The sequence below is a fragment of the Panthera pardus genome, unplaced genomic scaffold, assembly GCF_024362965.1.
Source record: "Panthera pardus isolate Hobbes unplaced genomic scaffold, ASM2436296v1 HiC_scaffold_12, whole genome shotgun sequence".
Taxonomy (NCBI): domain Eukaryota; kingdom Metazoa; phylum Chordata; class Mammalia; order Carnivora; family Felidae; genus Panthera; species Panthera pardus.
Window position 1 is genome coordinate 76,018,417 of NW_026526677.1, and position 22,941 is coordinate 76,041,357.

Sequence of the window (22,941 nt, forward strand, 5' to 3'; positions counted from 1 at the left end):
CCATCTAAATAGTCTCTACAGGAAGAGACCCTGCCAGTACCAAGGACGCATCTGGGAGAGTATTGTGGAGAGAGAGGTAAGAATAAGGATGGGAATTGCCAATAGGCTGAAAAACGACCTATTTAAATCTGGTAAATATTGGGAAGAAGAGAAATGAAACACATCCTGAAATGGAGATGGGCAGACCCCTGTTTCCCTTTACTTCGTTCCTGATGCAGAGATTACACAACAGCAGCATGACCTCGCTTGGAGCCTGGGCCAGTGCCATGTGGAGAGAGGGAGGGGAACCAATTCACTGTGTCCTATGCTCAGCTGAACCGTTGCTACCTACTTGGTCTGACCAAACTTCAAGCACAGCCTCCTTTCCCTTCCAGTGCACTAGGAAACTGAAGGGAAGCCCCTATACCAGGTGACTCCTGAAAGATTTCTGAAATTGTACCCTGCACACTGTCTCATCCCGTTGTGCTTTACGCCAATACTGTGTCAGAAAACCAGGGCTCACCTCAGGGTCAACACAGAACAGAAATACCCAGCAGATATGCTAACACTCTCTAGCCTCACGCAGAAGTTCGCTCTATCATGAAATTTGAATCCAAGAGTTCTTGCAAGAAAATTTGGCCCTGCTGCTCCTGCAGGTCCCAGTGTTCCTGTGACAGTCCTCCAGTCTTTCTGGAAATCAGGGCCATCGTTGTTTCTTATCAGGACATTGCCAGAACCTGCTGGTGTAACATCAGCTTTCTCTAAGACAGACAGATGGGTTCCTGCTGTTCCCTCCTGGAGAAGGGAAGTGAAAGGGCAGATCTATGAAGTGCAGCGTATTTTGGACAGAATCACAAAGCCCAAAAAGCACAGTCACAAGTGGAGAATTCTCTTTCTGGTGGGTGGAGGAGGGAGGAGGGGGCAGTGTACAATGACTGCCCATATTCTTCATTTGGAAGAGACTAAAATAAGTAGACATAGGTGTTCGGGTGAAGTAGGATAAACTGAGTGCCAAAGACAGAAAACATGACTGGTTCATTCCATTATCAATGATTCACTTATACAGTCATTCACTTCTCATCCATTCATGTATTCATTTCACATTCATGATTATGTACTGGACATAGCCCTAGAGAGAAGGCAGAGAAAGACCCAAGGATGTAATCCCCCTGCTTTGTGGTAAGGGCGAAAGGAGTCCACGAAGGGTTCACCATCGAGTTGCTCTTTCCTCTTTCTCTCTTACTCACATCCTGCAAAGGTTTGATTTTTAATAATTTGCCTAAGCTTTACTGATCCACTCTCCAGAGCTCTAGAAACACTATCTAGAGTACCATTGAAACAAAAATGATGAAAATGATAATAGACAACACTTACTGAGTACTTTTTGTATGTGAAGTAATGTTCTAAGCATTTTAAGTAGATTACCTTATTTATACCTTATAAGAGTATGACAAGCTGGGTACTATTAATATGCTTGTTTTCCAGATAAGAAAGCTGAGGTATAAAGAAATTCATCAACTTGTCAATGCCACACCACAAATAAGAGGAAGAACTGGGATTTGGATGAAGGCAGTCTAGCTCCAGAGCTTCCCTTTTAGCCATTACTCTATCTGTATAATGGATGAAGTGTTTGACCTCAGAGAAAATTTCAAGTATATGTAGTTTTCTTTGCTGACTTGAATCATATAATTTTAAACATCCAATAGTGGTTGCTAGTGGAAACTATTGGAAGCCTGTTCAGTATTAAGCCCAGTCATTAACTAGCCACTCTTGAAGCCAGGCTGTGTTTAGCCCTCCCCCAGCAGGGAAGAAACAAATTTTACTGAGAAGGTGTCAAAGTCACACAACTAGTGAACCATGGGGCCAAGGTTCAAGCCTGTGCCTAGCACATGGCCTTCAACAAATATTTGTTGAGCAGTGAATAAATGAATGCATAAAGAAAATGAAAACGCGAGCAAGCAGGCAGGCAGGCAGGGCTGTATAGCCCAAAAGTTCATGCTCCATCCTTTGTACTGGTGGTTTTAAATTGTGTGCCACAAAGGCCTCAGGTAATGTGAGGAGGGGTAGTGTGGAATAGCTAGCTACCTGTGAGACTGGAGCCCCAGGCCTCCTATCCCTGCTCCAATCAGAGAATCTCTGCCTCTATATGTGTTAGGTACTGGAGGGCAGGTGTCACCAAAAATAGTAGGGAGACCCAAGTATCTATCCCTCCACTGAAGAAAACATTAAGCTGGCAAAAATAATCAGAATGAGGAATGTAATTAAAACAAAAAAAAGATTTGCAAAAACCAGGGAAGTGCTTAATGAAGCAGCTGCTGCTAATTTTAGTAAAAGCATGTGGCATTTTTCTTGCCCACCTACGATCCCCCCCATTCCCTAGCTTGGCCCATGGACATGTTGATGGTTAACTCCCATTCCTCGTGGTTCGGTTTGCTGATGCCAGAGGGGCAATTCAAACTTTGTTATCAAAGAACTGTAGTTGTGCATTTTGACCTGTCGGTTCCCTGACTCACTTGCTCAGAGGCTGCCTTTGTTTTGACCCTCTCGGAATTTTCTCAGGGATGGAATGGCCTTCTGGGCAGCATTTGTTGAAAGGATGTAAAGGCATTTTACTACTGATAGTCACCTGGGGCAAAGGATGGAGAATGGGACAAGCAGCTGACAGACCAAAAATTTGGGAAAGAGTAGCCTGAGGAGGAAGATAACTGAAGGTAAAAGGCTTGGAAGGGTTTCCAGGTAAGCCAGGGAATCTGGAGGTCAATATGCATGCCCAAGTCTGAATATATATATACTCAGAAAAAGTGAGGTGATCTGATCTTTGGGTTCTTTGTGAGAGTTAAGACAGTTGTAGATGGTCTGGCTAAGCACTGAAGGACTGTAGTTCACAAACAATCTGCAAAGACTGCAAATACCACAAAGTCTTTTCTGTTTTGTTTTCTTTTTGGTTCCAAACACTTAAGGAAATATCTCTCAGGTTCCTGGATGAATGCTGAGATAATGGAAGCGAGACTTGCATGACCACAGATGACAAGAAATGTATGCAAAATCATTTGGAAAAGTCACTAAATAAGGAGATGATTGTAACTCACAATAAGAAACAATAGCACATCATGGGAAGGGGAAAGAATATGATTTCCGGAGTTATCACTTTATAATACTCAAAATGTCAAGTTTTCAACAAAAATTTAGCAGCACGCCAAGAAACAGGAAACTATGGTGCATTCACAGGAAAAAGAAAGTAAAGTGACAGAAATGGTCTCTGAGGAAGCCCAGACAGACAGATTATCTTGAAGATGCTCAAGTCAACTATCTTGAAGATGTTCAAAGAACTAAAGGAAACCAGGAGAATGATGTCTCAACAAATAGAGAATATCAATCAATAATAAAATGAACCAAATAAAAATTCTGGAGCTTGAAAGTACAATAGCTAAAATGAAAAATTCACTAGAGATGTTCAGCAGAAGATCCAACAGGAAGGAGAATCGGGTAACTTGGAGATTGGTCCATTAAAATTATCCAGTCTGAAAAGCATAAAGAAAAAAGAAAGAAGAAAAGTGAACAGACCTAAAGGGACATGTGGGACATCATCAAAAGTACCAACATGCACACTATGGGAATCTCAGACAGGAGAGGAAAGAGAGAAAGAGGAAAAAAAAAATTGAAGAATTAATGTCCCAAGAGTCCCAAACTGATAAAAAACATGAATCTACACCTCCAAAACGTTCAATGAGGCTCAGGTAGGATAAAGTCAAAGGCATCCACACTGAGATACATTGTTAATCCAATTGTCAAAAGACAAATATAGTCTTGAAAGCAGCAACAGAGAAGCAACTAGTCATGTGCAAAGGATCCTCAATATAATAACAGCTCGTTTCTCATCAGAAACCACAGAGGCCAGAGGACAATGGGGTAACATATTTAAAGTAGTGAGAAAAAGAAAAAGAAACCCTCTCACCCAATAATTCTATGCCTGGCAAAAGTATCCTCCAAAAGTGAAAGAGAAATTAAGATATTCACAGATGAACAAAAACTGAGGGAGTTTATTGCTAGTTGACCTGCCTTAGAGGGTATACCAAAGGGAGTCTTTCAGAATGAAATGAAAGGACACTAGACAGTAACTCAAAACCATATGAAGAAATGAAGAACATCAGCAAAGGTAACTACCTAGGCAAATATGAAAACCAGTATTACTGTATTTTTTGGTTTGTAATTCCTCTTTTCTTTCCTATATGATTTAAAATACAAATGCTGTGGATATTATTTCATTTTATGGAATCACTAAGTTCTTTGTCTCCCCTCATTGTCTAATAATTTCCTCTCCCTCTCTTTAAGCTTCATTATTTTCCACAATTTTATGTTCCATATCACCTATTCTCTCTTCTTCTTCTTCTTCAATTCCCATTGTGACTGTATCCAGTCAGTATTACATCTTAGTTATAGCATTTTTTTAAATTTCAGCCTGACTATTTTAGGTCTTTGACCTCTGAAGCAATGTTTCTCTGGTGTCTTCTATACTTTTTTCAAGGCCAGCTATTAGTCTTATGACTGCTGTTCTAAATTCTTGTTCATATATATTGCTTATAACTGTTTTGATCAAGTCCCTTGGCTGTGATTTCTTCTTGACCTTTCTTTTGGGGAGAATTCCTCGGTCTTGTCATATTGGCTAAGTTTCTGTCCTTTGCATGTTTTAAAATCTTGTTATGTTTCCTGCATCTGAGAGTACTACTATATTAAAAAGGGCCATACACTGTCCAGGGCTGGCACTTTAGGAAGTGTTTCTGGTGTGTGCTGTGTGCACTCTGCTGTTGAGTTTTGAATATTCTTTCTCACTGGTCAGTGCTCTGCAGAGTTCCTCTTGCAGTGGGGAGTGTTTAGACCTTTAACTAACCAGATATAAATAACATAACTGATCAAGAATTTAGAATAATAGTCATAAAATTAATCACTGGGCCTGAAAAAAGCATAGAAGACAGCAGAGAATCTATTGCTGCAGAGATCAAGGGACTAAACAATAGCCGTGATGAATTAAAAAATGTTATAAATGAAGTGCAAAATAAAATAGAGGTGACCACCGTGCCGATTGAAGAGGCAGAGGGGAGATTAGGTCAATTAGAAGATAAAATTATGGAAAAAGAGAAAGCTGAAAAAAAATAGAGATAAAACAATCCATGATCACGAGGGGGAGAATTAGAGAACTAAGTGATTCAAACAGAACACTATCTGTTATCATAGGAATTCCAGAAGAAGAGAGAGAGAGAGAAAGGGGCTGAAGGTGTTCTTGAACAAATCATAGCTGAGAAAACTTCCCTGATCTGGGGAAGGAAACAGGCATTGAAATCCAAGAGACACAGAGAACTCCCTTCAGACGTAACTTGAATCGATCTTCTGCGTATCAGAGAAATTGGCAAAATACAAGGATAAAGAGAGAATTCTGAAAGCAGCTAAGGATAAACAAGCCTTAACATACAAAGGTAGACACATAAGGGTAGTAGCAGACCTATCTACTGAAACTTGGCACGACAAAAAGGAATGGCAGGAAATCTTCAATGTGATGAAGAGAAAAAATATGCAGCCGAGAATCCTTTATCCAGCAAGACTGTCATTCAGAATAGGAGAGATAAAGATTTTCCCAAAGAAACAAAAACTGAAGGAATTCATCACCACTAAACCAGCCCTACAAAAGATCCTAAGGGGGATTCTGTGAGTGAAATGTTGCAAGGACCACAAAATACCAGAGACATCACTACAAGCATGAAACCTACAGATAACACAATGACTCTAAACCCATATCTTTCGATAATAACACTGAATGTAAGTGGACTAAATGCTCCAACCAAAAGACATAGGGTATCAGAATGGATTAAAAAAAAAACAAGACCCATCTATTTGCTGTCTATAAGAGACTCATTTTAGACCTGAGGACACCTTCAGATGGAAAGTGAGGGGATGGAGAACTATCTATCATGCTACACAAGAGAAAGCTGGAGTAGCCATACTTATATCAGACAAACTAGACTTTAAATTAAAGGCTGTAACAAGAGATGAAGAAGGGCATTATATAATAATTACAGGGTCTATCCATCAGGAAGAGCCAACAATTATAAATGTCTATGCACTGAATACAGGAGCCCCCAAATATATAAAACAATGAATCACAAACATAAGCAACCTTATTGATAAGAATGTGGTAATTGCAGGGGACTTGAATATTCCACTTACAACAATGGATAGATCGTCTAGACAGAGAATCAGTAAAGAAACAATGGCCCTGAATGATACATTGGATCAGATGGACTTGACACATATATTTAGAACTCTTCATCCCAAAGCAACAGAATACACTTTCTTCTCAAGTGTGCATGGAACATTCTCCAAGATAGATCACATACTGGGTCACAAAACAGCCCTTAATAAGTATAAAAGAATTGAGATCATACCATGTACACTTTCAGATAACAATGCTATGAAACTTGAAAGCAACCACAGGAAAAAGTCTGGAAAATCTCCAAAAGCATGGAGGTTAAAGAACATCTTACTAAAGAATTAATGGGTCAACCAGGCAATTACAGAAGAAATTAAAAAATATATGGCAACAAATGAAAATGAAAATACAACAATCCAAACACTTTGGGATGCAGCGAAGGCAGTCCTGAGAGGAAAATACAGTGCAATCCAGGCCTATCTCAAGAAACAAGAAAAATCCCAAATGCAAAATCTAAGAGCACACCTAAAGGAACTAGAAGCAGAACAGCAAAGACATCCCAAACCCAGGAGAAGAAGAAAGATAAATAATAAAAATCAGAGCAGAAATAAACAATATAGTATCCAAAAAAACAGTAGAGCATATCAATGAAACCAAGAGTTGGTTTTTTGAAAACAAAAAACAAAAAACAAAATTGATAAACCTCTAGCCAGGCTTCTCAAAAAGAAAAGGGAGATGACCCAAATAGATAAAATCATGAATGAAAGTGGAATTATTACAACCAATCCCTTAGAAATATAAGCAATTATCAGGGAATACTATGAAAAATTATATGCCAACAAACTGGACAACCTGGAAGAAATGGACAAATTCCTAAGCACCCACACACTTCCAAAACTCAAACAGGAAGAAATAGAAAACTTGAACAGACCATAACCAGTGAAGAAATTGAGTCAGTTATCAAAAATCTCCCAACAAAGAAGAGTCCAGGACCAGATGGCTTCCCTGGGGAATTCTACCAGACATTTAAAGCAGAGATAATACCTATCTTTCTCAAGCTGTTCCAAAAAATAGAAAGGGAAGGAAAACTTCCAGACTCATTCTATGAAGCCAGCATTACTTTGATTCCCAAACCAGACAGAGACCCAGCAAAAAAAGAGAACTACAGGCCAATATCCCTGATGAATATGGATGCAAAAATCTTCAACAAGATATTAGCAAATCAAATTTAACAGCATATAAAAAGAATTATTCACCATGATCAAGTGGGATTCATTCCTGCGCTTCAGGGCTGGTTCAATATTCACAAATCAATCAATGTGATACATCACATTAATAAAAGAAGAGATAAGAACCATATGATCCTGTCAATAGATACAGAAAAAATATTTGACAAAATTCAGCGTCCTTTCTTAATCAAAACCCTCAAGAAAGTCGGGATAGAAGGAAAATACTTAAACAGCATAAAAGCCATTTATGAAAAGCCCACAGCTGGGGCACCTGGGTGGCTTAGTCGGTTGAGCGTCTAACTTTGGCTCAGGTCATGGTCTCATGGTTCATGAGTTTGAGCCCCACATCAGGCTCTGTGCTGTTAGCTCAGAGCCTGGAGCCTGCTTTAGATTCTGCGTCTCCCTCTCTCTCTGCCTCTGCTCTGCCCACACTCTGTCTCTGTCTCTCAAAAAAAGTGAATAAACATTTAAAAAATATTTAAAAAAAAATGCCCATAGCTAATATCATCTTCAATGGGGAAAAACTGAGAGCTTTCCCCTGAGATCAGGAACACAACAGGGATGCCCACTCTCAGCACTGTTGTTTAACATAGTGTTGGAAGTCCAAGCATCAGCAATCAGACAACAAAATGAAATCAAAAGCATCAAAATTGGCAAAGATGAAGTCAAACTTTCACTTTTTGCAGACAATATGATATTCTACATGGAAAACCAGACAGACTCCACCAAAAGTCTACTAGAGCTGATACATGAATTCAGCAAATTTGCAGGGTACAAAATTAATGTACGGAAATTGGTTGCATTTTTATATACCAATAATGAAACAACAGAAAGAAAAATAAAGAAACTAATCCCATTCACAATTGCACCAAGAATCACAAAATACCTAGGAATAAACCTAACCAAAGATGTAAAAGATCTTTATGCTGAAAACTATATAAAGCTTATGAAGGAAATTGAAGAAGATACAAAGAAATGGAAAAACATTCCATGCTCATGGATTGGAAGAATAAATATTGTTAAAATGTCAATACTACCCAAGGCAATCTACACATTCAATGCAATCCCAATCAAAATTGCACCAGCATTCTTCTCAAAGCTAGAACAAATAATCCTAAAATTTGTATGGAACCACAAAAGACCCCGAATAGCCAAAGTAATATTGAAGAAGAAAACCAAAGCGGGAAGCATCACAATCCCAGACTTTAGCCTCTACTACAAAGCTGTAATCATCAAGACAGTATGGTATGGGCACAAAAACAGACACATAGGCCACTGGAATAGAATAGAGACTCCAGAACTGAACCCACAAACGTATGGCCAACTAATCTTTGACAAAGCAGGAAAGAGTATCCAATGGAAAAAAGACAGTCTCTTTAACAAATGGTGCTGGGAGAACTGGACAGCAACATGCAGAAGAATGAAACTAGACCACTTTCTTACACCATACACAAAAATAAACTCAAAATGGATAAAGGACCTGAATGTGAGACAGGAAACCATCCAAACCCTAGAGGAGAAGCAGACAAAGACCTCTTTGACCTCAGCTGCAGCAATTTCTTGCTGGACACATCTCCAAAGGCAAGGGAATTAAAAGCAAAAATGAACTATTGGGACCTCATCAAGATAAAAAGCTTCTGCACTGCAAAGGAAACAATCAACAAAACTAAAAGGCAACGAATGGATTGGCAAAGTTATTTGCAAATGACATATTGGATAAAGGGCTAGTATCCAAAATCTATAAAGAACTCACCAAACTCCACACCCAAAAAACAAATAATCCAGTGAAGAAATGGGAAGAAGACATGAATAGACACTTTTCTAAAGAAGACATCCAGATGACCAACAGGCACATGAAAAGATGCTCAATGTCACTCCTCATCAGGGAAATACAAATCAAAACCACACTGAGATGCCACCTCATGCCAGTCAGAGTAGCTAAAATGAACAAATCAGGAGACTATAGAAGGCTGGCAAGGATATGGAGAAATGGGAACCCTCTTGCACTGTTGGTAGGAATGCAAACTGGTGCAGCTGCTCTGGAAAACAGTGTGGAGCTTCCTCAAAAAATTAAAAATAGATCTACCCTATGACCCAGCAATAGCACTGCTAGGAATTTACCCAAGAGATACAGGAGTGCATAGGGGTACATGTACCTCAATGTTTATAGCAGCACTCTCAACAATAGCCAAATTATGGAAAGAGCCTAAATGTCCATCAACTGACAAATGGATAAAGAAGGTGTGGTTTATATATACAATGGAATACTACTCGGCAATGAGAAAGAATGAAATCTGGCCATTTGTAGCAATGTCAGTGGAACTGGAGGGTATTACACTAAGTGAAATAAGTCAGGCAGAGAAAGACAGATACCATATGTTTTCACTCATATGTGGATCCTGAGAAACTTAACAGAAGACCATGGGGGAGGAGAAAGGGGGAAAAAAAGAGAGAGGCAGGGAGGCAAACCATAAGAGACTCTTAAATACTGAGAACAAACTGAGGGTTGGTGGGGGGTGAGGGAGAGGAAAAAGTGGGTGATGGGCATTGAGGAGGGCACTTGTTGGGATGAGCACTGGATGTTGTATGGAAACCAATTTGACAATAAATTACATTTAATATAAAAAAAAAAAGAAATGAGAGGAAATCAAAATGGCACGCAAGAGAAAAAACAAAAGAAGAATTTAGAAGTTCTCTGGCTCATTCTGCCAAAAGAAGCAAAGATTGTCTTTCACTGGATCTGACATGTAGCCCATGGGCAAAATGAGGCTACTCCAAACAGAAATTCAGCCCACATAAGGCTTTTACCCAAAATATAATATAAATGTGAAGCATTATCTAAGTAATAGGTATGACCCAGGAGCTTGATATGGTCTGAGCACCTTCCCCACTATTGCTACTGTGAAACTGATGCCTGTTGCCACATAGCAGCCCAGGACTTCCCTATGTGTGATCAGCAAAGCACTCATGCCACGATGTTTGTGGTTATAACACACACAAGGACTGCTGTGGTCAAATATGTTTAGAAATACTGGGTTAAGAGGAGTTCAAGAAATGTCTTTATTGCAGGACACCTTGTTGTTATATATCATGCACATAGACTGAGTCCTCAGGAGGTGGTGATAGCATGAATACTTCCCCAATTTTTTATGAAAGAATCTGTTATTTGGGAGACGGGGGCTTCAGGGAACATCCTTTAGGAAAGAGTTAAACATAGTATGGAGGTTTTCTATACCTCACGTTCTTCATGACCACAGATGGGGCGATGGCATTTAGGGTTGCTGTGTAATAACCTGAGTGACATACCTGGCCCAGTGCCTGAGCAAGCACTTAATACTTTGCAGATTTGATTATAAGATCTAAGTGCCAAGGAATAATTCAATAGACTTTTTTGTCCTGTTTAATGTCAAACAGGAGAACACAGATTTTGAAGCTAGATAGACCTAGACTCAAATCCTTATTTCTCACTGCTAATTATGGATTTTAATAAGTTCTACAAAACACCTGCACAGCCACATCTAGGTTAGTGTTACTGAATAACAGGGGATACTAACCCAGACAAGATGACATATAGAACTGACTATCACAGTCTTCTCTTGTCAGCTTGGCACTCACACACATCTTAAACCATACTTAATCTCCAAGTAAAGACAATAAAGTCATACTACCATATGATACAGTTATGTCAAATACAACCAGTAAAGTGCTAATCCATTCCAAGGAGAGTTAAGATCCTTGGGTGATATTTACTCTTCTCCTTTGATATCCTATAATTTAAATACTGTGATATAAAATTAACTATTACAGGGCACCTGGGTGGCTCAGTCAGTTAAGTGTCTGACTTCAGCTCAGGTCATAAGCTTGCTGTTTGGGAGTTTGAGCCCCACATCGGTCTCTCTGCTGTCAGCACACAGCCTGCTTTGGATCCTCTGTCCCCCTCTATCTCTGCCCCTCCCCTGCTTGTGCTGTCTCTCCCAAAATAAATAAACTTTAAATAAATAAAATTAACTATTACTAATATATCTTAGGTTAGATGATAAGGAGATAAGAGCTTAAACAACTTGTATAACCTGTCTGAGGTCATCTGTAAAACGGGTTTATAATACCTATGCAGGGTTATTTGCTAATTCATTCAGCAATCATTTGGACTAATCAGTACAAACTGTGTAGTATACAGTATTGAACTACACATGGTTTTTGCCCCTGACTAGCACATAAGACAATGAGATAAGGTCTATCAAGAGTTTGGGCCTAGACCAGAGTAATACTTGAGAAACTTTAGCTGACTTCCCCTTTCTCCAGGAATGGGAAAGGCACAGTTCTCAGAATAACCAATGGTAGATGGTGTCTCCTCACTCCACCTAAAGGGACCATTCATCCTGCAGTAGAAAACCCAGGAAACTTCTTCTGAATCCAAAGAAATCACCATGCCAGGGAATTTGGAGGAGATCAAGAGTTTCCACATTTCTGTGGATATGTGCAGTGCTCTGTGTTTAAGGACAATGCACTAAGATGACTCATAGTTCCTCTTAAGCTCCAGTGTCCATAGCAACCAGACATTCCACAGGCTTTGATTAAAAACAAAAACAAACAAAAAAACAGAATCATCAACTCAGGTATGAGGAGACGTTTAGCAATTAAAATCTAGTTTCGTAAACTATTTGAATATTTACAATCATTAACATTTTTCCAGAGTATTAAGTCTTCAGTAAACATCATACATTTAAGAGCTCCTCATAATGTTATATCATAATGGTTTAGAATAGGGGTCATGGAAGAATCAGAAAATTCACTTTTCTAGAAATGCCAACTGCTTCATCATTGTTTTACCGGAAGGCAATTTACCCACAGTCTCTTGCAAAATTGATTTTTCCCATCTCTACCTTGTCATTTGTAGGCACAAGGGCATGAGGAGTCAAATATTTGCCAACTTCAAATGATCCACTTTCTACCACTTTCTTTCCAATAAACAACAGAACACATGATGGACCTTCCAATCCTTCTGTGCATTTTCTCAGACATTTTCAATGTAAGACCAAGACATACAGACCAAAACAAACCTAGAATATTTATATTTGTTTGTGTATTTCCTTTAGTCTGTGAAATATAAGCTGATCCAATTCCATTCTTTGAACTTGAAATTATGTACATGCCTTAGAGAAAAACAATTCACCAGCCACAATAGCCAAAGCTTATGGTTAACAGAGCTGTGGGGAGTCAAGAAGATGAGTAAGACAAGACCAAAACAATTTTAAAAAAAGATGGACATCCACAAGCTTGTACACCACATACACATAACTCTTATAATTCTTACCACAAAAATTCTGAGGCTTCCTAGAATTTGTCCTGATACACTTCTTAGTAAAAATGAATCATGGAAGAGAATCCTTCTTACCAAGGGGTAAGCATGTGTAGAGACCTGAGAAAGAGTGACCACAGAATGTTGAAAGTATTAAAGATAGTTCAGTTTAGCTGGGGCTTGGGACCCCTGTCTCTTTTAAGGCTAACACCAGCATTGGCTCACGTCCCATAGATTGTTGGGCGGGGGGGCAGCTGGAGGGAGAGTACAGTGGTGCTAAGAGTCATGATCTAAGCAGCCATGCCTGGACAGGACCTCAAAACCATCTAAACCATACGTATTATAACCATGTAAATTTGTCCCAATCTAAACGAACATATTTAGGAATGTTTCAAGATCCTCTGAGAAGAGCTACACATAGGTCTGTGCTTTCCCAGACAAATTTTCAATTTTAAATACAGTAGGCAGGTGGGATGAAACATCCAAGGGATGGGTGCTGGAAATTGGACCTGAGGAAACAGCACTGTCCCCAGGCTCAAAAAGACTGGATTCTACATACAAGTTCAGGCCCCTGTGGATCGTCAGATGTGGCACATACAACTCACTCATTTATTCAAACATTTGGGGGCTCTTACATACACCATAAACTATGCTGGAGGCTAGTAGCCAAAGAAGGAGACAAAGTCCTCACCCTCAGGGAACTCCAAATCTACATAGGGAGGCAAGCAATGCAGAAGATTATGCTACCTTGTAATCCCCTTCTTGGATAGTGTGGCGTCATAATAGAGGTATTTTTAGACCAATACTAAAAAATAGTATGGAAACCTATGGGAGTCCACAGAAGGGACCCTAACCTAGGGAGGGGCAAAGGCAGGCTTCCTAGAGGTGATGCTGCTTGAGTGGAGCCCTAAGAGAAGAGTACTTGGGTGAAGAAGCCGGGAAAGGTCATTCCTGGCAGATGGAGCTGTACGTGCTAAGGTACAGGGCAGGGGCAAATTCAGATAGCAGCAAGGATTTCAGCATGGCAAGTGTGTCCGGTGAGGATGGGATTGGGAGGAAGAGGAACTTCCGCAGTAGCCAATTGCCAGGCCATGAAGAATTCTGTGTGTCATGTTAAAGGATTCGCATGAGGTGGGAGAGGAAAAATAGTCCAGGATAACTCCAGGACCATGACCTGGATGACTAGAGGGAGAGGGTCCCAGTAACCAAGAAAGAAAAGCAGATTGAATGAAGAGCTAAGAACAACCAGGTTATATTGAGTATAAGGCGCCTGTTGGAAATCCAAGCAAAATACTCCTGGAGATAGATCAGTAGACACACTCACATATCTGCCATTCTACAGGTCAGGACTGGAGAGGGATTTAAGAGTCACCTGCAGAGAGGAGACAGATCACTGAAGCTACACTGGGGGTAAGGTTGCACAGAGAGAGTATGGACAGTAGAAAGAAAAGAGGCCCAAGGAGAGCGTTCAAAAAACCCACTTAAATGGCAGATGGAGGAAATAGAGCCTACCAAGGAGACGGAGAAGGGACAAGTTGAGATGTTGGAGGGAAACCAGGACACAGAGGAGCCCTGGGAATCAAGGAGGAGATGAGTTTTAAGAAGGTAGGAGGGATTCTGTTGGCCAAAGGCAGCTGAGAGGTCAACTAGGATAGAACAATTTGGAGGTTGTTAGTGAAGTTGGCAAGAGTGGATGCCATGGGATGGCAAGCAGAAGCTGAACACCAATGGTTCATAAATGAATGTGAGGTGACACAAAGAAGCCACAATGAACACACACAGGTGTGTTTTTAGGAAGCAAGCCTGGGGGGTGGGGGGAGAGAGAGAGAGAGAGAGAGAGAGAGAGAGAGAGAGAGGTTTGTAGCTGGGGTGAAACTTCAGGTCAAGAGATATTTGCGGGGAGGGATGCCAGGAGGATTGAGAGAGACAATGTATTGATTTCAGCTGCACATTTTAAACTGCAAACCTTAGTTATTTCTTAAAACCTATCTCCCAGCCGCCCGGCAGCAACCTGGTTTAGACATCACAGTGAGACGCTGGCACTGGGGAAACCATGTTGAAGGGAAAAGAATCCAGCAGCCTGAGAAGAGAAGTAAGTAGGCGAGTAAAGACATTTGTTCTTTGTGACATACCTTTCTTCCAACTCCGATTTTCAGCTAATCACTTTCTGGTGGGACTTTGATGTTTTTCTGTTTCAACCTACTTGGACTCTCTTCAACACTGACAGGCTTCACACTCATTTCCTTTTGTGGTGGCTAGACCTAGAAAGTGGTCTCTTCACATGGTGACGAAAGGGCACTGACGCACTGAGATCTCACAGAACTCACCAGAAACTGTAGATGTTCCCAGGTGGAAGTCGGAGGGGGAGGGAGGCCAGAAGGGGGAGAGAAGGGAGAGAAAGAGGATGGTGAGGAGAGAAGACAGGGAACAGAAAATGAGAGGTCATTTTAAACTCCAGGTAAGGATGGAATAAAGGAAGGGAGGGAAGACAGAAGGGCAAGGAGAGAGGATAGGTCAGGTTAACCTAGGGAAGCGCGTGGATAGTTTTATTCTATGCAGGTATTTTCTGCCCATTTCCTCAGCAAACATGTATTGACTAGTCACTCTGGGCCAGGCATTGTGTTTGGCACTGTGAGTACTCCTGTGGTAAATTCCACGTTGGTGACAAGCATAAAACCCCAAGAGAACAATTCACCAATCCTGGGGGGAACCACACAAGTTCCCTGAGTAGCCATCTGTCCTCTGAGCTAAAGGGCCAGTAGGAGTTACCAGTCACAGAGAGTGAGCTCTGAGAGAACAGCCAGGCAAAGGAGAGTGACGGGAAGTTAGGGATGTTGAGGGGTGAGGATTGCCTGCAAGGCAGGTGAGAGAAAGGACCACAGGTTAGCATGGAAAAGTAAATAGGGACCAAATTAAACAGGGTTCTTGTGACATGTTAAGGTTGGGACTTACCTTAAGCCTAGAAGGGTTTTAAACATGGGAGTAGCTTAATCTTTACCTTCTTTAAAAAAAAAAAAAAGTTATTTATTTTGTGTGTGTGTGTGTGTGTGTGTGTGTGTGTGAGAGAGAGAGAGAGAGAGAGAGAGAGAGAGAGAGAGAGAGCGCACCAGCAAGAGAGGGAAAAAGAATCCCAAGTAGGCTCCAAGGTATCAGCACAGAGCTGGACACAGGGCTCGAACTCACAAACCCAGATGACCTGAACCTAAGAGTCAGACACTTAACCAACTGAACCAACCAGGTGCCCCTAATCATCTTTACATTTAAAAAAAATAATTTGAAGCGAAAAAACCTGCAGGCAAATATTGAACTCTGGTTAATGATAAGGATGCACAAATTATTTAGGAGGATGTTGGTGACTAAAAGGAAGACTGATGGATGACCAGAAGGCTAGCTAGATGTGGGACAAATATAGCGAAAGGGTAATGGCAAAATCAAAGTTGTGGTTATATGGGGGTTCACTGTAAAATTCTCTCAACTTTCCTTATGTCTGAAAACTTTCATAGTAAAATACTGGGAAATTAGATCACTCTGGCCGCTGCTTGGATAAAGGTTTTGGAAAGGGGCAAGGGAGCCAGTTAGTAATTGAGGCAAGGCGTGGCCACAGCCCAGGAATTGGGAAGAACCAGGGATAAAAGAATTCAAATTGAAGAGATCCTTTGGGAGGGGGGCGCTTGGGTGGCTCAGTTGGTTAAGTGTTCAACTCTTGATTTTGACTCAGATCATGATCTCACGGTTAGTGGGATGGAGCCCATGCTCTGCGCTGATATCACAGAGCCTGCTTAGCATTCTCTCTCTCTCCTTGTCTCTCTGCCCTTCCCCTGCTCATGCTCTCCCTTTCTCTCTTCCTCTCTCTCTCTCTCTGTTTTAATTAAAGAAAAAATTTTTTAAGATACTCAGGAAGCTAAATCAACAGTTTGGTGATGGAAAGGATGTGGAGGGAAGGAGGACTAGAGGTAAACAAACCTGCCTTAGCCACACACCAATTAAGCGTCAAGTCAAAGATGGCCAGTAGATTTTGGGGTGAAAAGAAGAACTCATGAGGCCCATTAAGAACTCTGAATCACCAATGTCCCCTTCAGCTGGCCTCTGACTTCAGATTCTCACCAGGAGATTCCTGGCATGAATTCTTGCCTTCTTAGTCTGCTCTCAGAACTCAGTGGGGCTGGGCACCTTGGGCGACCTCACAAGCAGTGGGGGGGGGGGGGGGGGGGGACCCGGAGAGGGACTCTTACTCTGCATGCGTGGTGGCCTGCTCGGGGCTGGGCCGTCCTGCCCAGCTCTCCCTCCCGTCAGACCTCTCTGAGAGCTGCTTTCTGAGAGCTGCTCTGCTCTCATCAATTTAAGTGTTCTGTTTTGTTTCTTTAGAGCAAAATTGTTTGGGGTCAGCAGCTTTCAATGGCTTCATCCACAGCCAGCTTTAATTTATCAGCTTTCAGTCACAAAACAGATTTCTCTGGAAGACTCAATCACAATAGAGCAAAAATGAGTTTTCTTCAAGGGCTGCTAACTGCCTCTTTGCTGGAGCAGATGTTGGCCTGATGGTTCTCCGAGAGGCAGCCTCCATAATCCCTCCCTCCCCCGGCACCTGCGCAGACTGTAATTTTAGCTCATTTCCCACAGCCTTGTCCTAGAGACTGTTAGCGAGCCCCTCCTCGTCCTCCTTCCCTCCACGTGAAGAATGTTTATCAGAGGACCTGTTTTACATTTCAGTAATTACTCCTGCGCTTCATTCCTGGATTCTTGTCCCTGGCACGTCCACAGTTTACAGCAAACTCAGCGTTAAACCCCAACGCTCTTTCCTCCTCAAGGCTTACTGCCCGTGAGTGTTTGTCAGGACTTGAACAGGACAGGCCTGTCTGCTTTGCCCCTGCTGAGTGGACGCTGGTGGAAAGAGACCCAGGCTTCAGAAATGCAGTTCCTATTTGGTATCGGACCCTGAAAGGGGGACTTCTAACTCTGCTTAAGGCAGGGACTCGGGAGGCTGGGCCGGTAACCATCACTGTTCCCAAATAAAGCTGGCACAGGTCTCCCAACACACAATCTGATGGTGGCATTTGACTCTTTAAAACACAGACTTCGCTTGAGACCTGGATGGCACCTACCCCTTCAGTCTTGGAGGCTGCCCCTGTCAGCTGGTCCTTAGGCATCAGATATGGGGTGTTGACCTGAGTTCAGATCCTAGCTCTCCCACTCCCCAGCTGAGCCTCAGCCTCCCCACAGTTAAATCAAGGAGGGCATTCAGCTTGGGGGTCGTTTCTAGGGGCTTTGTTTCCCTCAAAGATAAAAACGCTTTTATTGTTCTCATTTCCTATGTGTTGGTAACATGTCAGTCACTTTGGCTGCTTGTCCCTTGGAGAGGGGACTGGGTTCAAGAAACAGGCAAGGAGAGGGGCTCCTTTTCCAGCATTTTCATTACCTTTGGGACTCTCCCAAGAGTCCTGTCCCAGTTTCCCAGCCTCTCCTGGTTAAGAAGGACTTCCTTGTGTGCATCATCACTGCTGAGGACACTTGCAGAATATTTCACAGGACAGGGTCTCTGCATGCTAAGGGAGACAGTTCTGTGGGCTGTGGAGGGACTTTTTTGGTTTTGTTGGTTTGGGCTTTGGTCACACCTTTAAATTCTTGGGTCTCCAAGGCCCCACTTTATCTCTGGGTCACTGTGCTGCCGTGCCTGTTCCCTGGCAGGAGTCTTAGCTCCTGTGGGCTGACAGAGGTCACTGTTACTCAAGCCACCAGAGGGTGCATCCCAGGTACCTGAGCTGACAAAGGGGCAGGCGGAGCTGCGGAACGGGGCGAGAAACACTGCACAGGAGAAAGGAAAAGAATTAAAGCCGCTAAGACTTACTCTGTGCCAGGCACGATGCCAAGTCCGTATGGTGTATTTTCTCTTTCACTGCGTTCCCCCAGCAATCTCTGTTATAAAACGGCCCTCTATACAGATAGGAAAACTGAGAGAGTTTGGCATTTCCTCCAGGTCATCCAGCTGGCAAGGAGCAGAGCCAAGAGCGGAAGTCAGTAGCCGACCAGAGCCCGGGATCCTACCCACTACCTGGTCTCTGCTTCTCTGAGTAAGTGAAAGCCTCAGGCTCCAACCACAGAAGACCCCTTCACCTCGGTGAGGTGGATGTGTTTAACCGGAGCCACCTGGAGCTCTGTATTTGCACCTGGGCTGGTAGGAAGTGGAGTGGGTGATAAATGAGCAAGATGGCAGCCTCCAGTCTCTGGAGGTGGGAGGGAGCGGCTCCTGCTATGAAAGTAAGTATGAAGAAAGCACTGGAAGGAGGAGCATCTTTCCTCTAATTCCCCTGATGCACCAGATTCTTTAAAGATACGGGATGGCTGCAGCTATGTCTGAGACTGGAGGGGGGCAGCCGCAGATTTGGACTTGAGGGTAGGCTTGGAAAGCGGGACGGGGTCTCCATCCCCAGCCTGCTTGATGCTCTAAACTCAGGTGAGGCCAGAGGTTTTCAATTTCACTCTGATGGGTCCGTGGTCCCTCTTGCAAGGCCTGGGGGACTGTGGGAGCCAAGGGGTCCTGGGTGGGTGAAGGCTGAGGGAGCCCTGTTTCCCAAAGTGTTGGGCACTTGAGACAGGGTGCTTTTCTGCCTTTCTTCTTTTTGTCTCTCACTTCCTTCCCTCACATTACCAGCACTGCCCAGAACAGAGTGGAAAACACAGTGCTCAACAGACACCAAGGGAAAAGTCAGCCTTCTCACTCCTGTGGTGAGGACCTGACTTTGGGTGCACAAGGCCGGCACATCTGACTGCCTGGGCATGCTCCCTGGCTCTGAGGTGCCCGCAAGTCCGCTGGGTGTCCAGGCTCCTGCTCAGGAGGGTTGGTGATGGGTTGGAGCTGGTGGAGGCAGAGGGGCTGCCATCACGGCTGGCTCTTGATGGTGTAAGGATTGCACTTGTCCCACTACCATGTCCCACCATGCCCTCTATCCCCTGTAGAATCTGGTGATTTGCTCTGTTCTTCACCCAGAATTAAAGCTCTGAATTCCAGCCCGTATGTCATGGAGTTGGAAAGTCTGCCTTGGAAGGGGAGGGACCAAGAAAAGCTCCCCCAGAGCAGGCTGGAGCCATTTCACCAGACCCTCCCTTACCTCAGGGCTGGCCTCTTCCTGGTATTTCACTCACGTGTCTGTGCATCCGTTGGGGGTGGGTGTCAGAACTCTCAGGTTTGTTTCACCTGCCCTGACGTTTTATGATGCTGCCTCAGATAGAGGTCCTAGGGGCAGCCAGAGTGTCATGATCATTTGAGGGAGGGAGCCTTGAAACCCATACTCACTCCCTGGGAGAGTAGAGAGAATGGAGCGGGCGTCCTGTCTACCACAGAAGCAGGTGGGTCTCCTCTCTGCAGTAGGCCATGGGACGGTGGTGGCAGCTCGTGTTACGGCTGTGGACAGTCGTGCCCATCTGGGCTGGGGACGAGCTGCTCGATGTCTGCATGAACACCAAACACCACAAGCGAGAGCCTGGCCCAGAAGACCAGCTCTACGATGAGGTACAAAGGCCAGACCTTGCCTGGGGACGGGAGTGAGGCTGCTTTGGCAGATCAGGGAAGGGACACAAATGCCAAGATGGCTTCTGAACTATCACCAACCCTCACTCACTTGGTTCCTTATGTTAGGATTTGGGCAAAGACCACTGGAGGGACACTTTGGCCTTTTGAGATCATAACTGTTGAGTGTTTCCACGTCCCCATACCTGAGCTGCCCGGCCACTTGGGGGACAGGGGCAGGGGCAGCTCATGATCCAAGAGGTCCATCACTGGTTCAGCATACATTCAAACAAACCAGGTCCCCCTTCTTTAGCCTTCCTACCCATAGGCACCGGGGAGACCTATGACTCAGGTGACTCCTCCCCAGACCCCTAGAGGCAACTGACAGGGGCACGGGAGGAGTCGTGGAGCTGATTTTTACCTATAAGCTCTTCTCAACTCTGGTGCCCTCCCATCCAGGGCAGCCGCACACTCCTCTGGGTCTCGTGGGGTTCCTCTGTTCCCTTTAGGAGCTGAGATCCTGGAAACCCTGTTTCTAGGGAATGGTAGCAGCCTGTGGCAGGGAGATTGGTGTGCAGGAGCCCTTTGGCTACAAATATTGACATATTATCACCATTCCTTCTAGATGGGCATTGCTGGCCTGAAGTCCTCCCATTTGCCCAGGCCCTCTTCTAGGGGACATTTTTACCTCTCTGCCCTGGACACTCCTCCATCTCCTGTCTCTTATCCAACCCCCTGCCTTTTGCTTCTTCTTCCACCTTCAGTGCACCCCCTGGAAAGACAATGCCTGCTGCACGGCCAGCACAAGCTGGGAAGCCCACCTCGATGTGTCCCTGCTTTACAACTTCAGCTTGATTCACTGTGGGTTGATGATGCCAGGCTGTGAGAAGCACTTCATCCAGGCTATCTGCTTCTATGAGTGCTCCCCAAACCTGGGACCTTGGATCCGGAAGGTCAGAAGGCTGGGCTGGGGAGGCAGGAGGCACATCCACACAGTGCCCTGTTACTAAGAGCCTGAGGTCCACGATGCTAGCAGGAGCAGGACACGCTGTCCCCCTACGGACCAGAGCAGAGTCAGAAGCCGGGTTGGGGAAAAAAGTGGAGAGAAAGCCACCTCTGGGCCCCAAAGAGCAGCATAGGGGAGCACAAATGAGAACTTTAGGATAAGGGACGACACTAAAACCTTGGCTTGCAAGCATAATTCATTCTGGAAACTTGCTTGCCATCCAAAGCACTTGTATTTCAAAGTGAATTTCAAGAACCATTGGCTCAGCTGTGATCATGTGACATTCTGTGTCATGTACTACTCATATTGCAAGGCATCACTCGTTTATCAAGTTAAAATTTATTAGAAATATTTCCTTGTCGGGGCGCCTGGGTGGCTCAGTCGGTTGAGCGTCCGACTTCGGCTCAGGTCACGATCTCTCAGTCTGTGAGTTCGAGCCCCGCGTCAGGCTCTGGGCTGATGGCTCAGAGCCTGGAGCCTGCTTCCGATTCTGTATCTCCCTCTCTCTCTCTGCCCCTCTCCCGTTCATGCTCTGTCTCTCTCTGTCTCAAAAATAAATAAATGTTAAAAAGAAATTTAAAAAAAAAAAAAAAGAAATATTTCCTTGTCTTGCGGAACACTCGCAGAACAAGTTACTTGCAATCCAAGGTTTTGCTGCCTTTGAATCACATCTCCTATATGTAGGAAGCTGTGTAGCTGGGGCCAAACCATTTAGCCTCCTTAGCCTCATTGTTCTCATTGGTTTTCTTTTGTTTTTTTTTTTAAGTTTATTTATTTATTTAGAGGTGGGGGGAGGGGCAGAGAGAAGCCCAAGCAGGCTCCGTGCTGTCAGTGCAGAGTCCGAGGCAGGGCTCTCTCCCATGAACCGTGAGATCATGACCTGAGCCAAAATCATGAGTTGGACGCTTAACCGATGAGCCACCCAGGCGCCCCTCATTGTGCTCATTTGTAAAGGAATGCTTACAGGCACCCCTCATTGTGCTCATTTGTAAAGGAATGCTTATAGACTTCCTAGGAGTCTGTACCCTATCTTCCAACGGTAACTGGCAGAGTACCATTGTAGCTACTGATCATCTCTGGATCCTGGCTATTAGCATTCTTGTCTCTTGCTATGCCTGCACCCAGATGGACTTGGCTGGGCCAGGAGAGCGAATCCTGGATGTGCCACTCTGCCAGGAGGACTGCGAGCAGTGGTGGGAAGACTGTCGCACATCTTACACGTGCAAGTCCAACTGGCACGGCGACTGGGACTGGAGTCGGGGTGAGTGGTGCTTGACAGGGCCCCCACCTGGCAGCAAGCGCCAGCTCCCTATGCTCCCCTAGGGCAAAGGATGGGGACGTGAGGGTGGGAATCTTGGGAGGTAACTTTGTGCCTCGATTTACCCCCACCCCCCACCCGGCCCCCTCCCAGGGAAGAACCGCTGCCCTGCGAGGGCTGTCTGCCACCCCTTCCCCCATTACTTCCCCACCCCCGCTGACCTGTGCGAGAAGATTTGGAGCAACTCATTCAAGGCAAGCCCTGAGGGCAGGAACAGTGGGCGGTGCCTGCAGAAGTGGTTTGAGCCCACCCAGGACAACCCCAATGTGGCCGTGGCCCGCCTCTTTGCCAGCACTGCCCCACCCTGGGAAGTCTCCTACAGTCTCCTGGCCTTCTCTCTGTATCTGTCATTCCTATCCTAAAAGCCCCTTCTCCCTCCCACACTCCTATGCCCTCCCCAGCCC

At 44.1% G+C, this 22,941-nt stretch overlaps 1 protein-coding gene and 1 long non-coding RNA gene across 5 annotated transcripts in view; one reads left to right on the plus strand and one right to left on the minus strand.

The window, feature by feature from the left end:
• Nucleotides 1–22,941, minus strand: part of LOC109267359 (uncharacterized) — an 84,537-nt gene that overhangs the window by 35,915 nt on the left and 25,681 nt on the right. Inside the window, exon 1 of one of the 4 annotated variants that reach the window (XR_008421251.1) lies at nt 18,555–18,886. The exons of 2 other annotated variants lie outside the window; for them this stretch is intronic. This is a non-coding gene — a long non-coding RNA (uncharacterized LOC109267359). Of the gene's footprint in view, nt 1–16,941; nt 17,262–18,554; nt 18,887–22,941 lie in introns of those variants that run through there. One more of the 4 variants, XR_002080067.2, reaches the window with a different exon arrangement.
• IZUMO1R (IZUMO1 receptor, JUNO) lies at nt 19,935–22,930 on the plus strand. Its single transcript, XM_019450101.2, has 4 exons — nt 19,935–20,216; nt 20,978–21,185; nt 22,343–22,480; nt 22,631–22,930. The coding sequence occupies exons 1-4, from the start codon at nt 20,079–20,081 to the stop codon at nt 22,897–22,899; spliced, it is 753 nt and encodes a 250-aa protein (XP_019305646.1). The 5' UTR covers nt 19,935–20,078; the 3' UTR covers nt 22,900–22,930.

What these genes read in the sequence shown, in the direction of transcription:
- IZUMO1R (XM_019450101.2), top strand. Translation starts at nt 20,079, where the DNA reads ATGGGACGGTGGTGGCAGCTCGTGTTACGGCTGTGGACAGTCGTGCCC. An exon ending in AAGACCAGCTCTACGATGAG is followed by an intron (nt 20,217 to 20,977) that starts GTACAAAGGCCA and finishes TTCCACCTTCAG; the next exon opens with TGCACCCCCTGGAAAGACAA. An exon ending in GGTCAGAAGGCTGGGCTGGG is followed by an intron (nt 21,186 to 22,342) that starts GAGGCAGGAGGC and finishes ATGCCTGCACCC; the next exon opens with AGATGGACTTGGCTGGGCCA.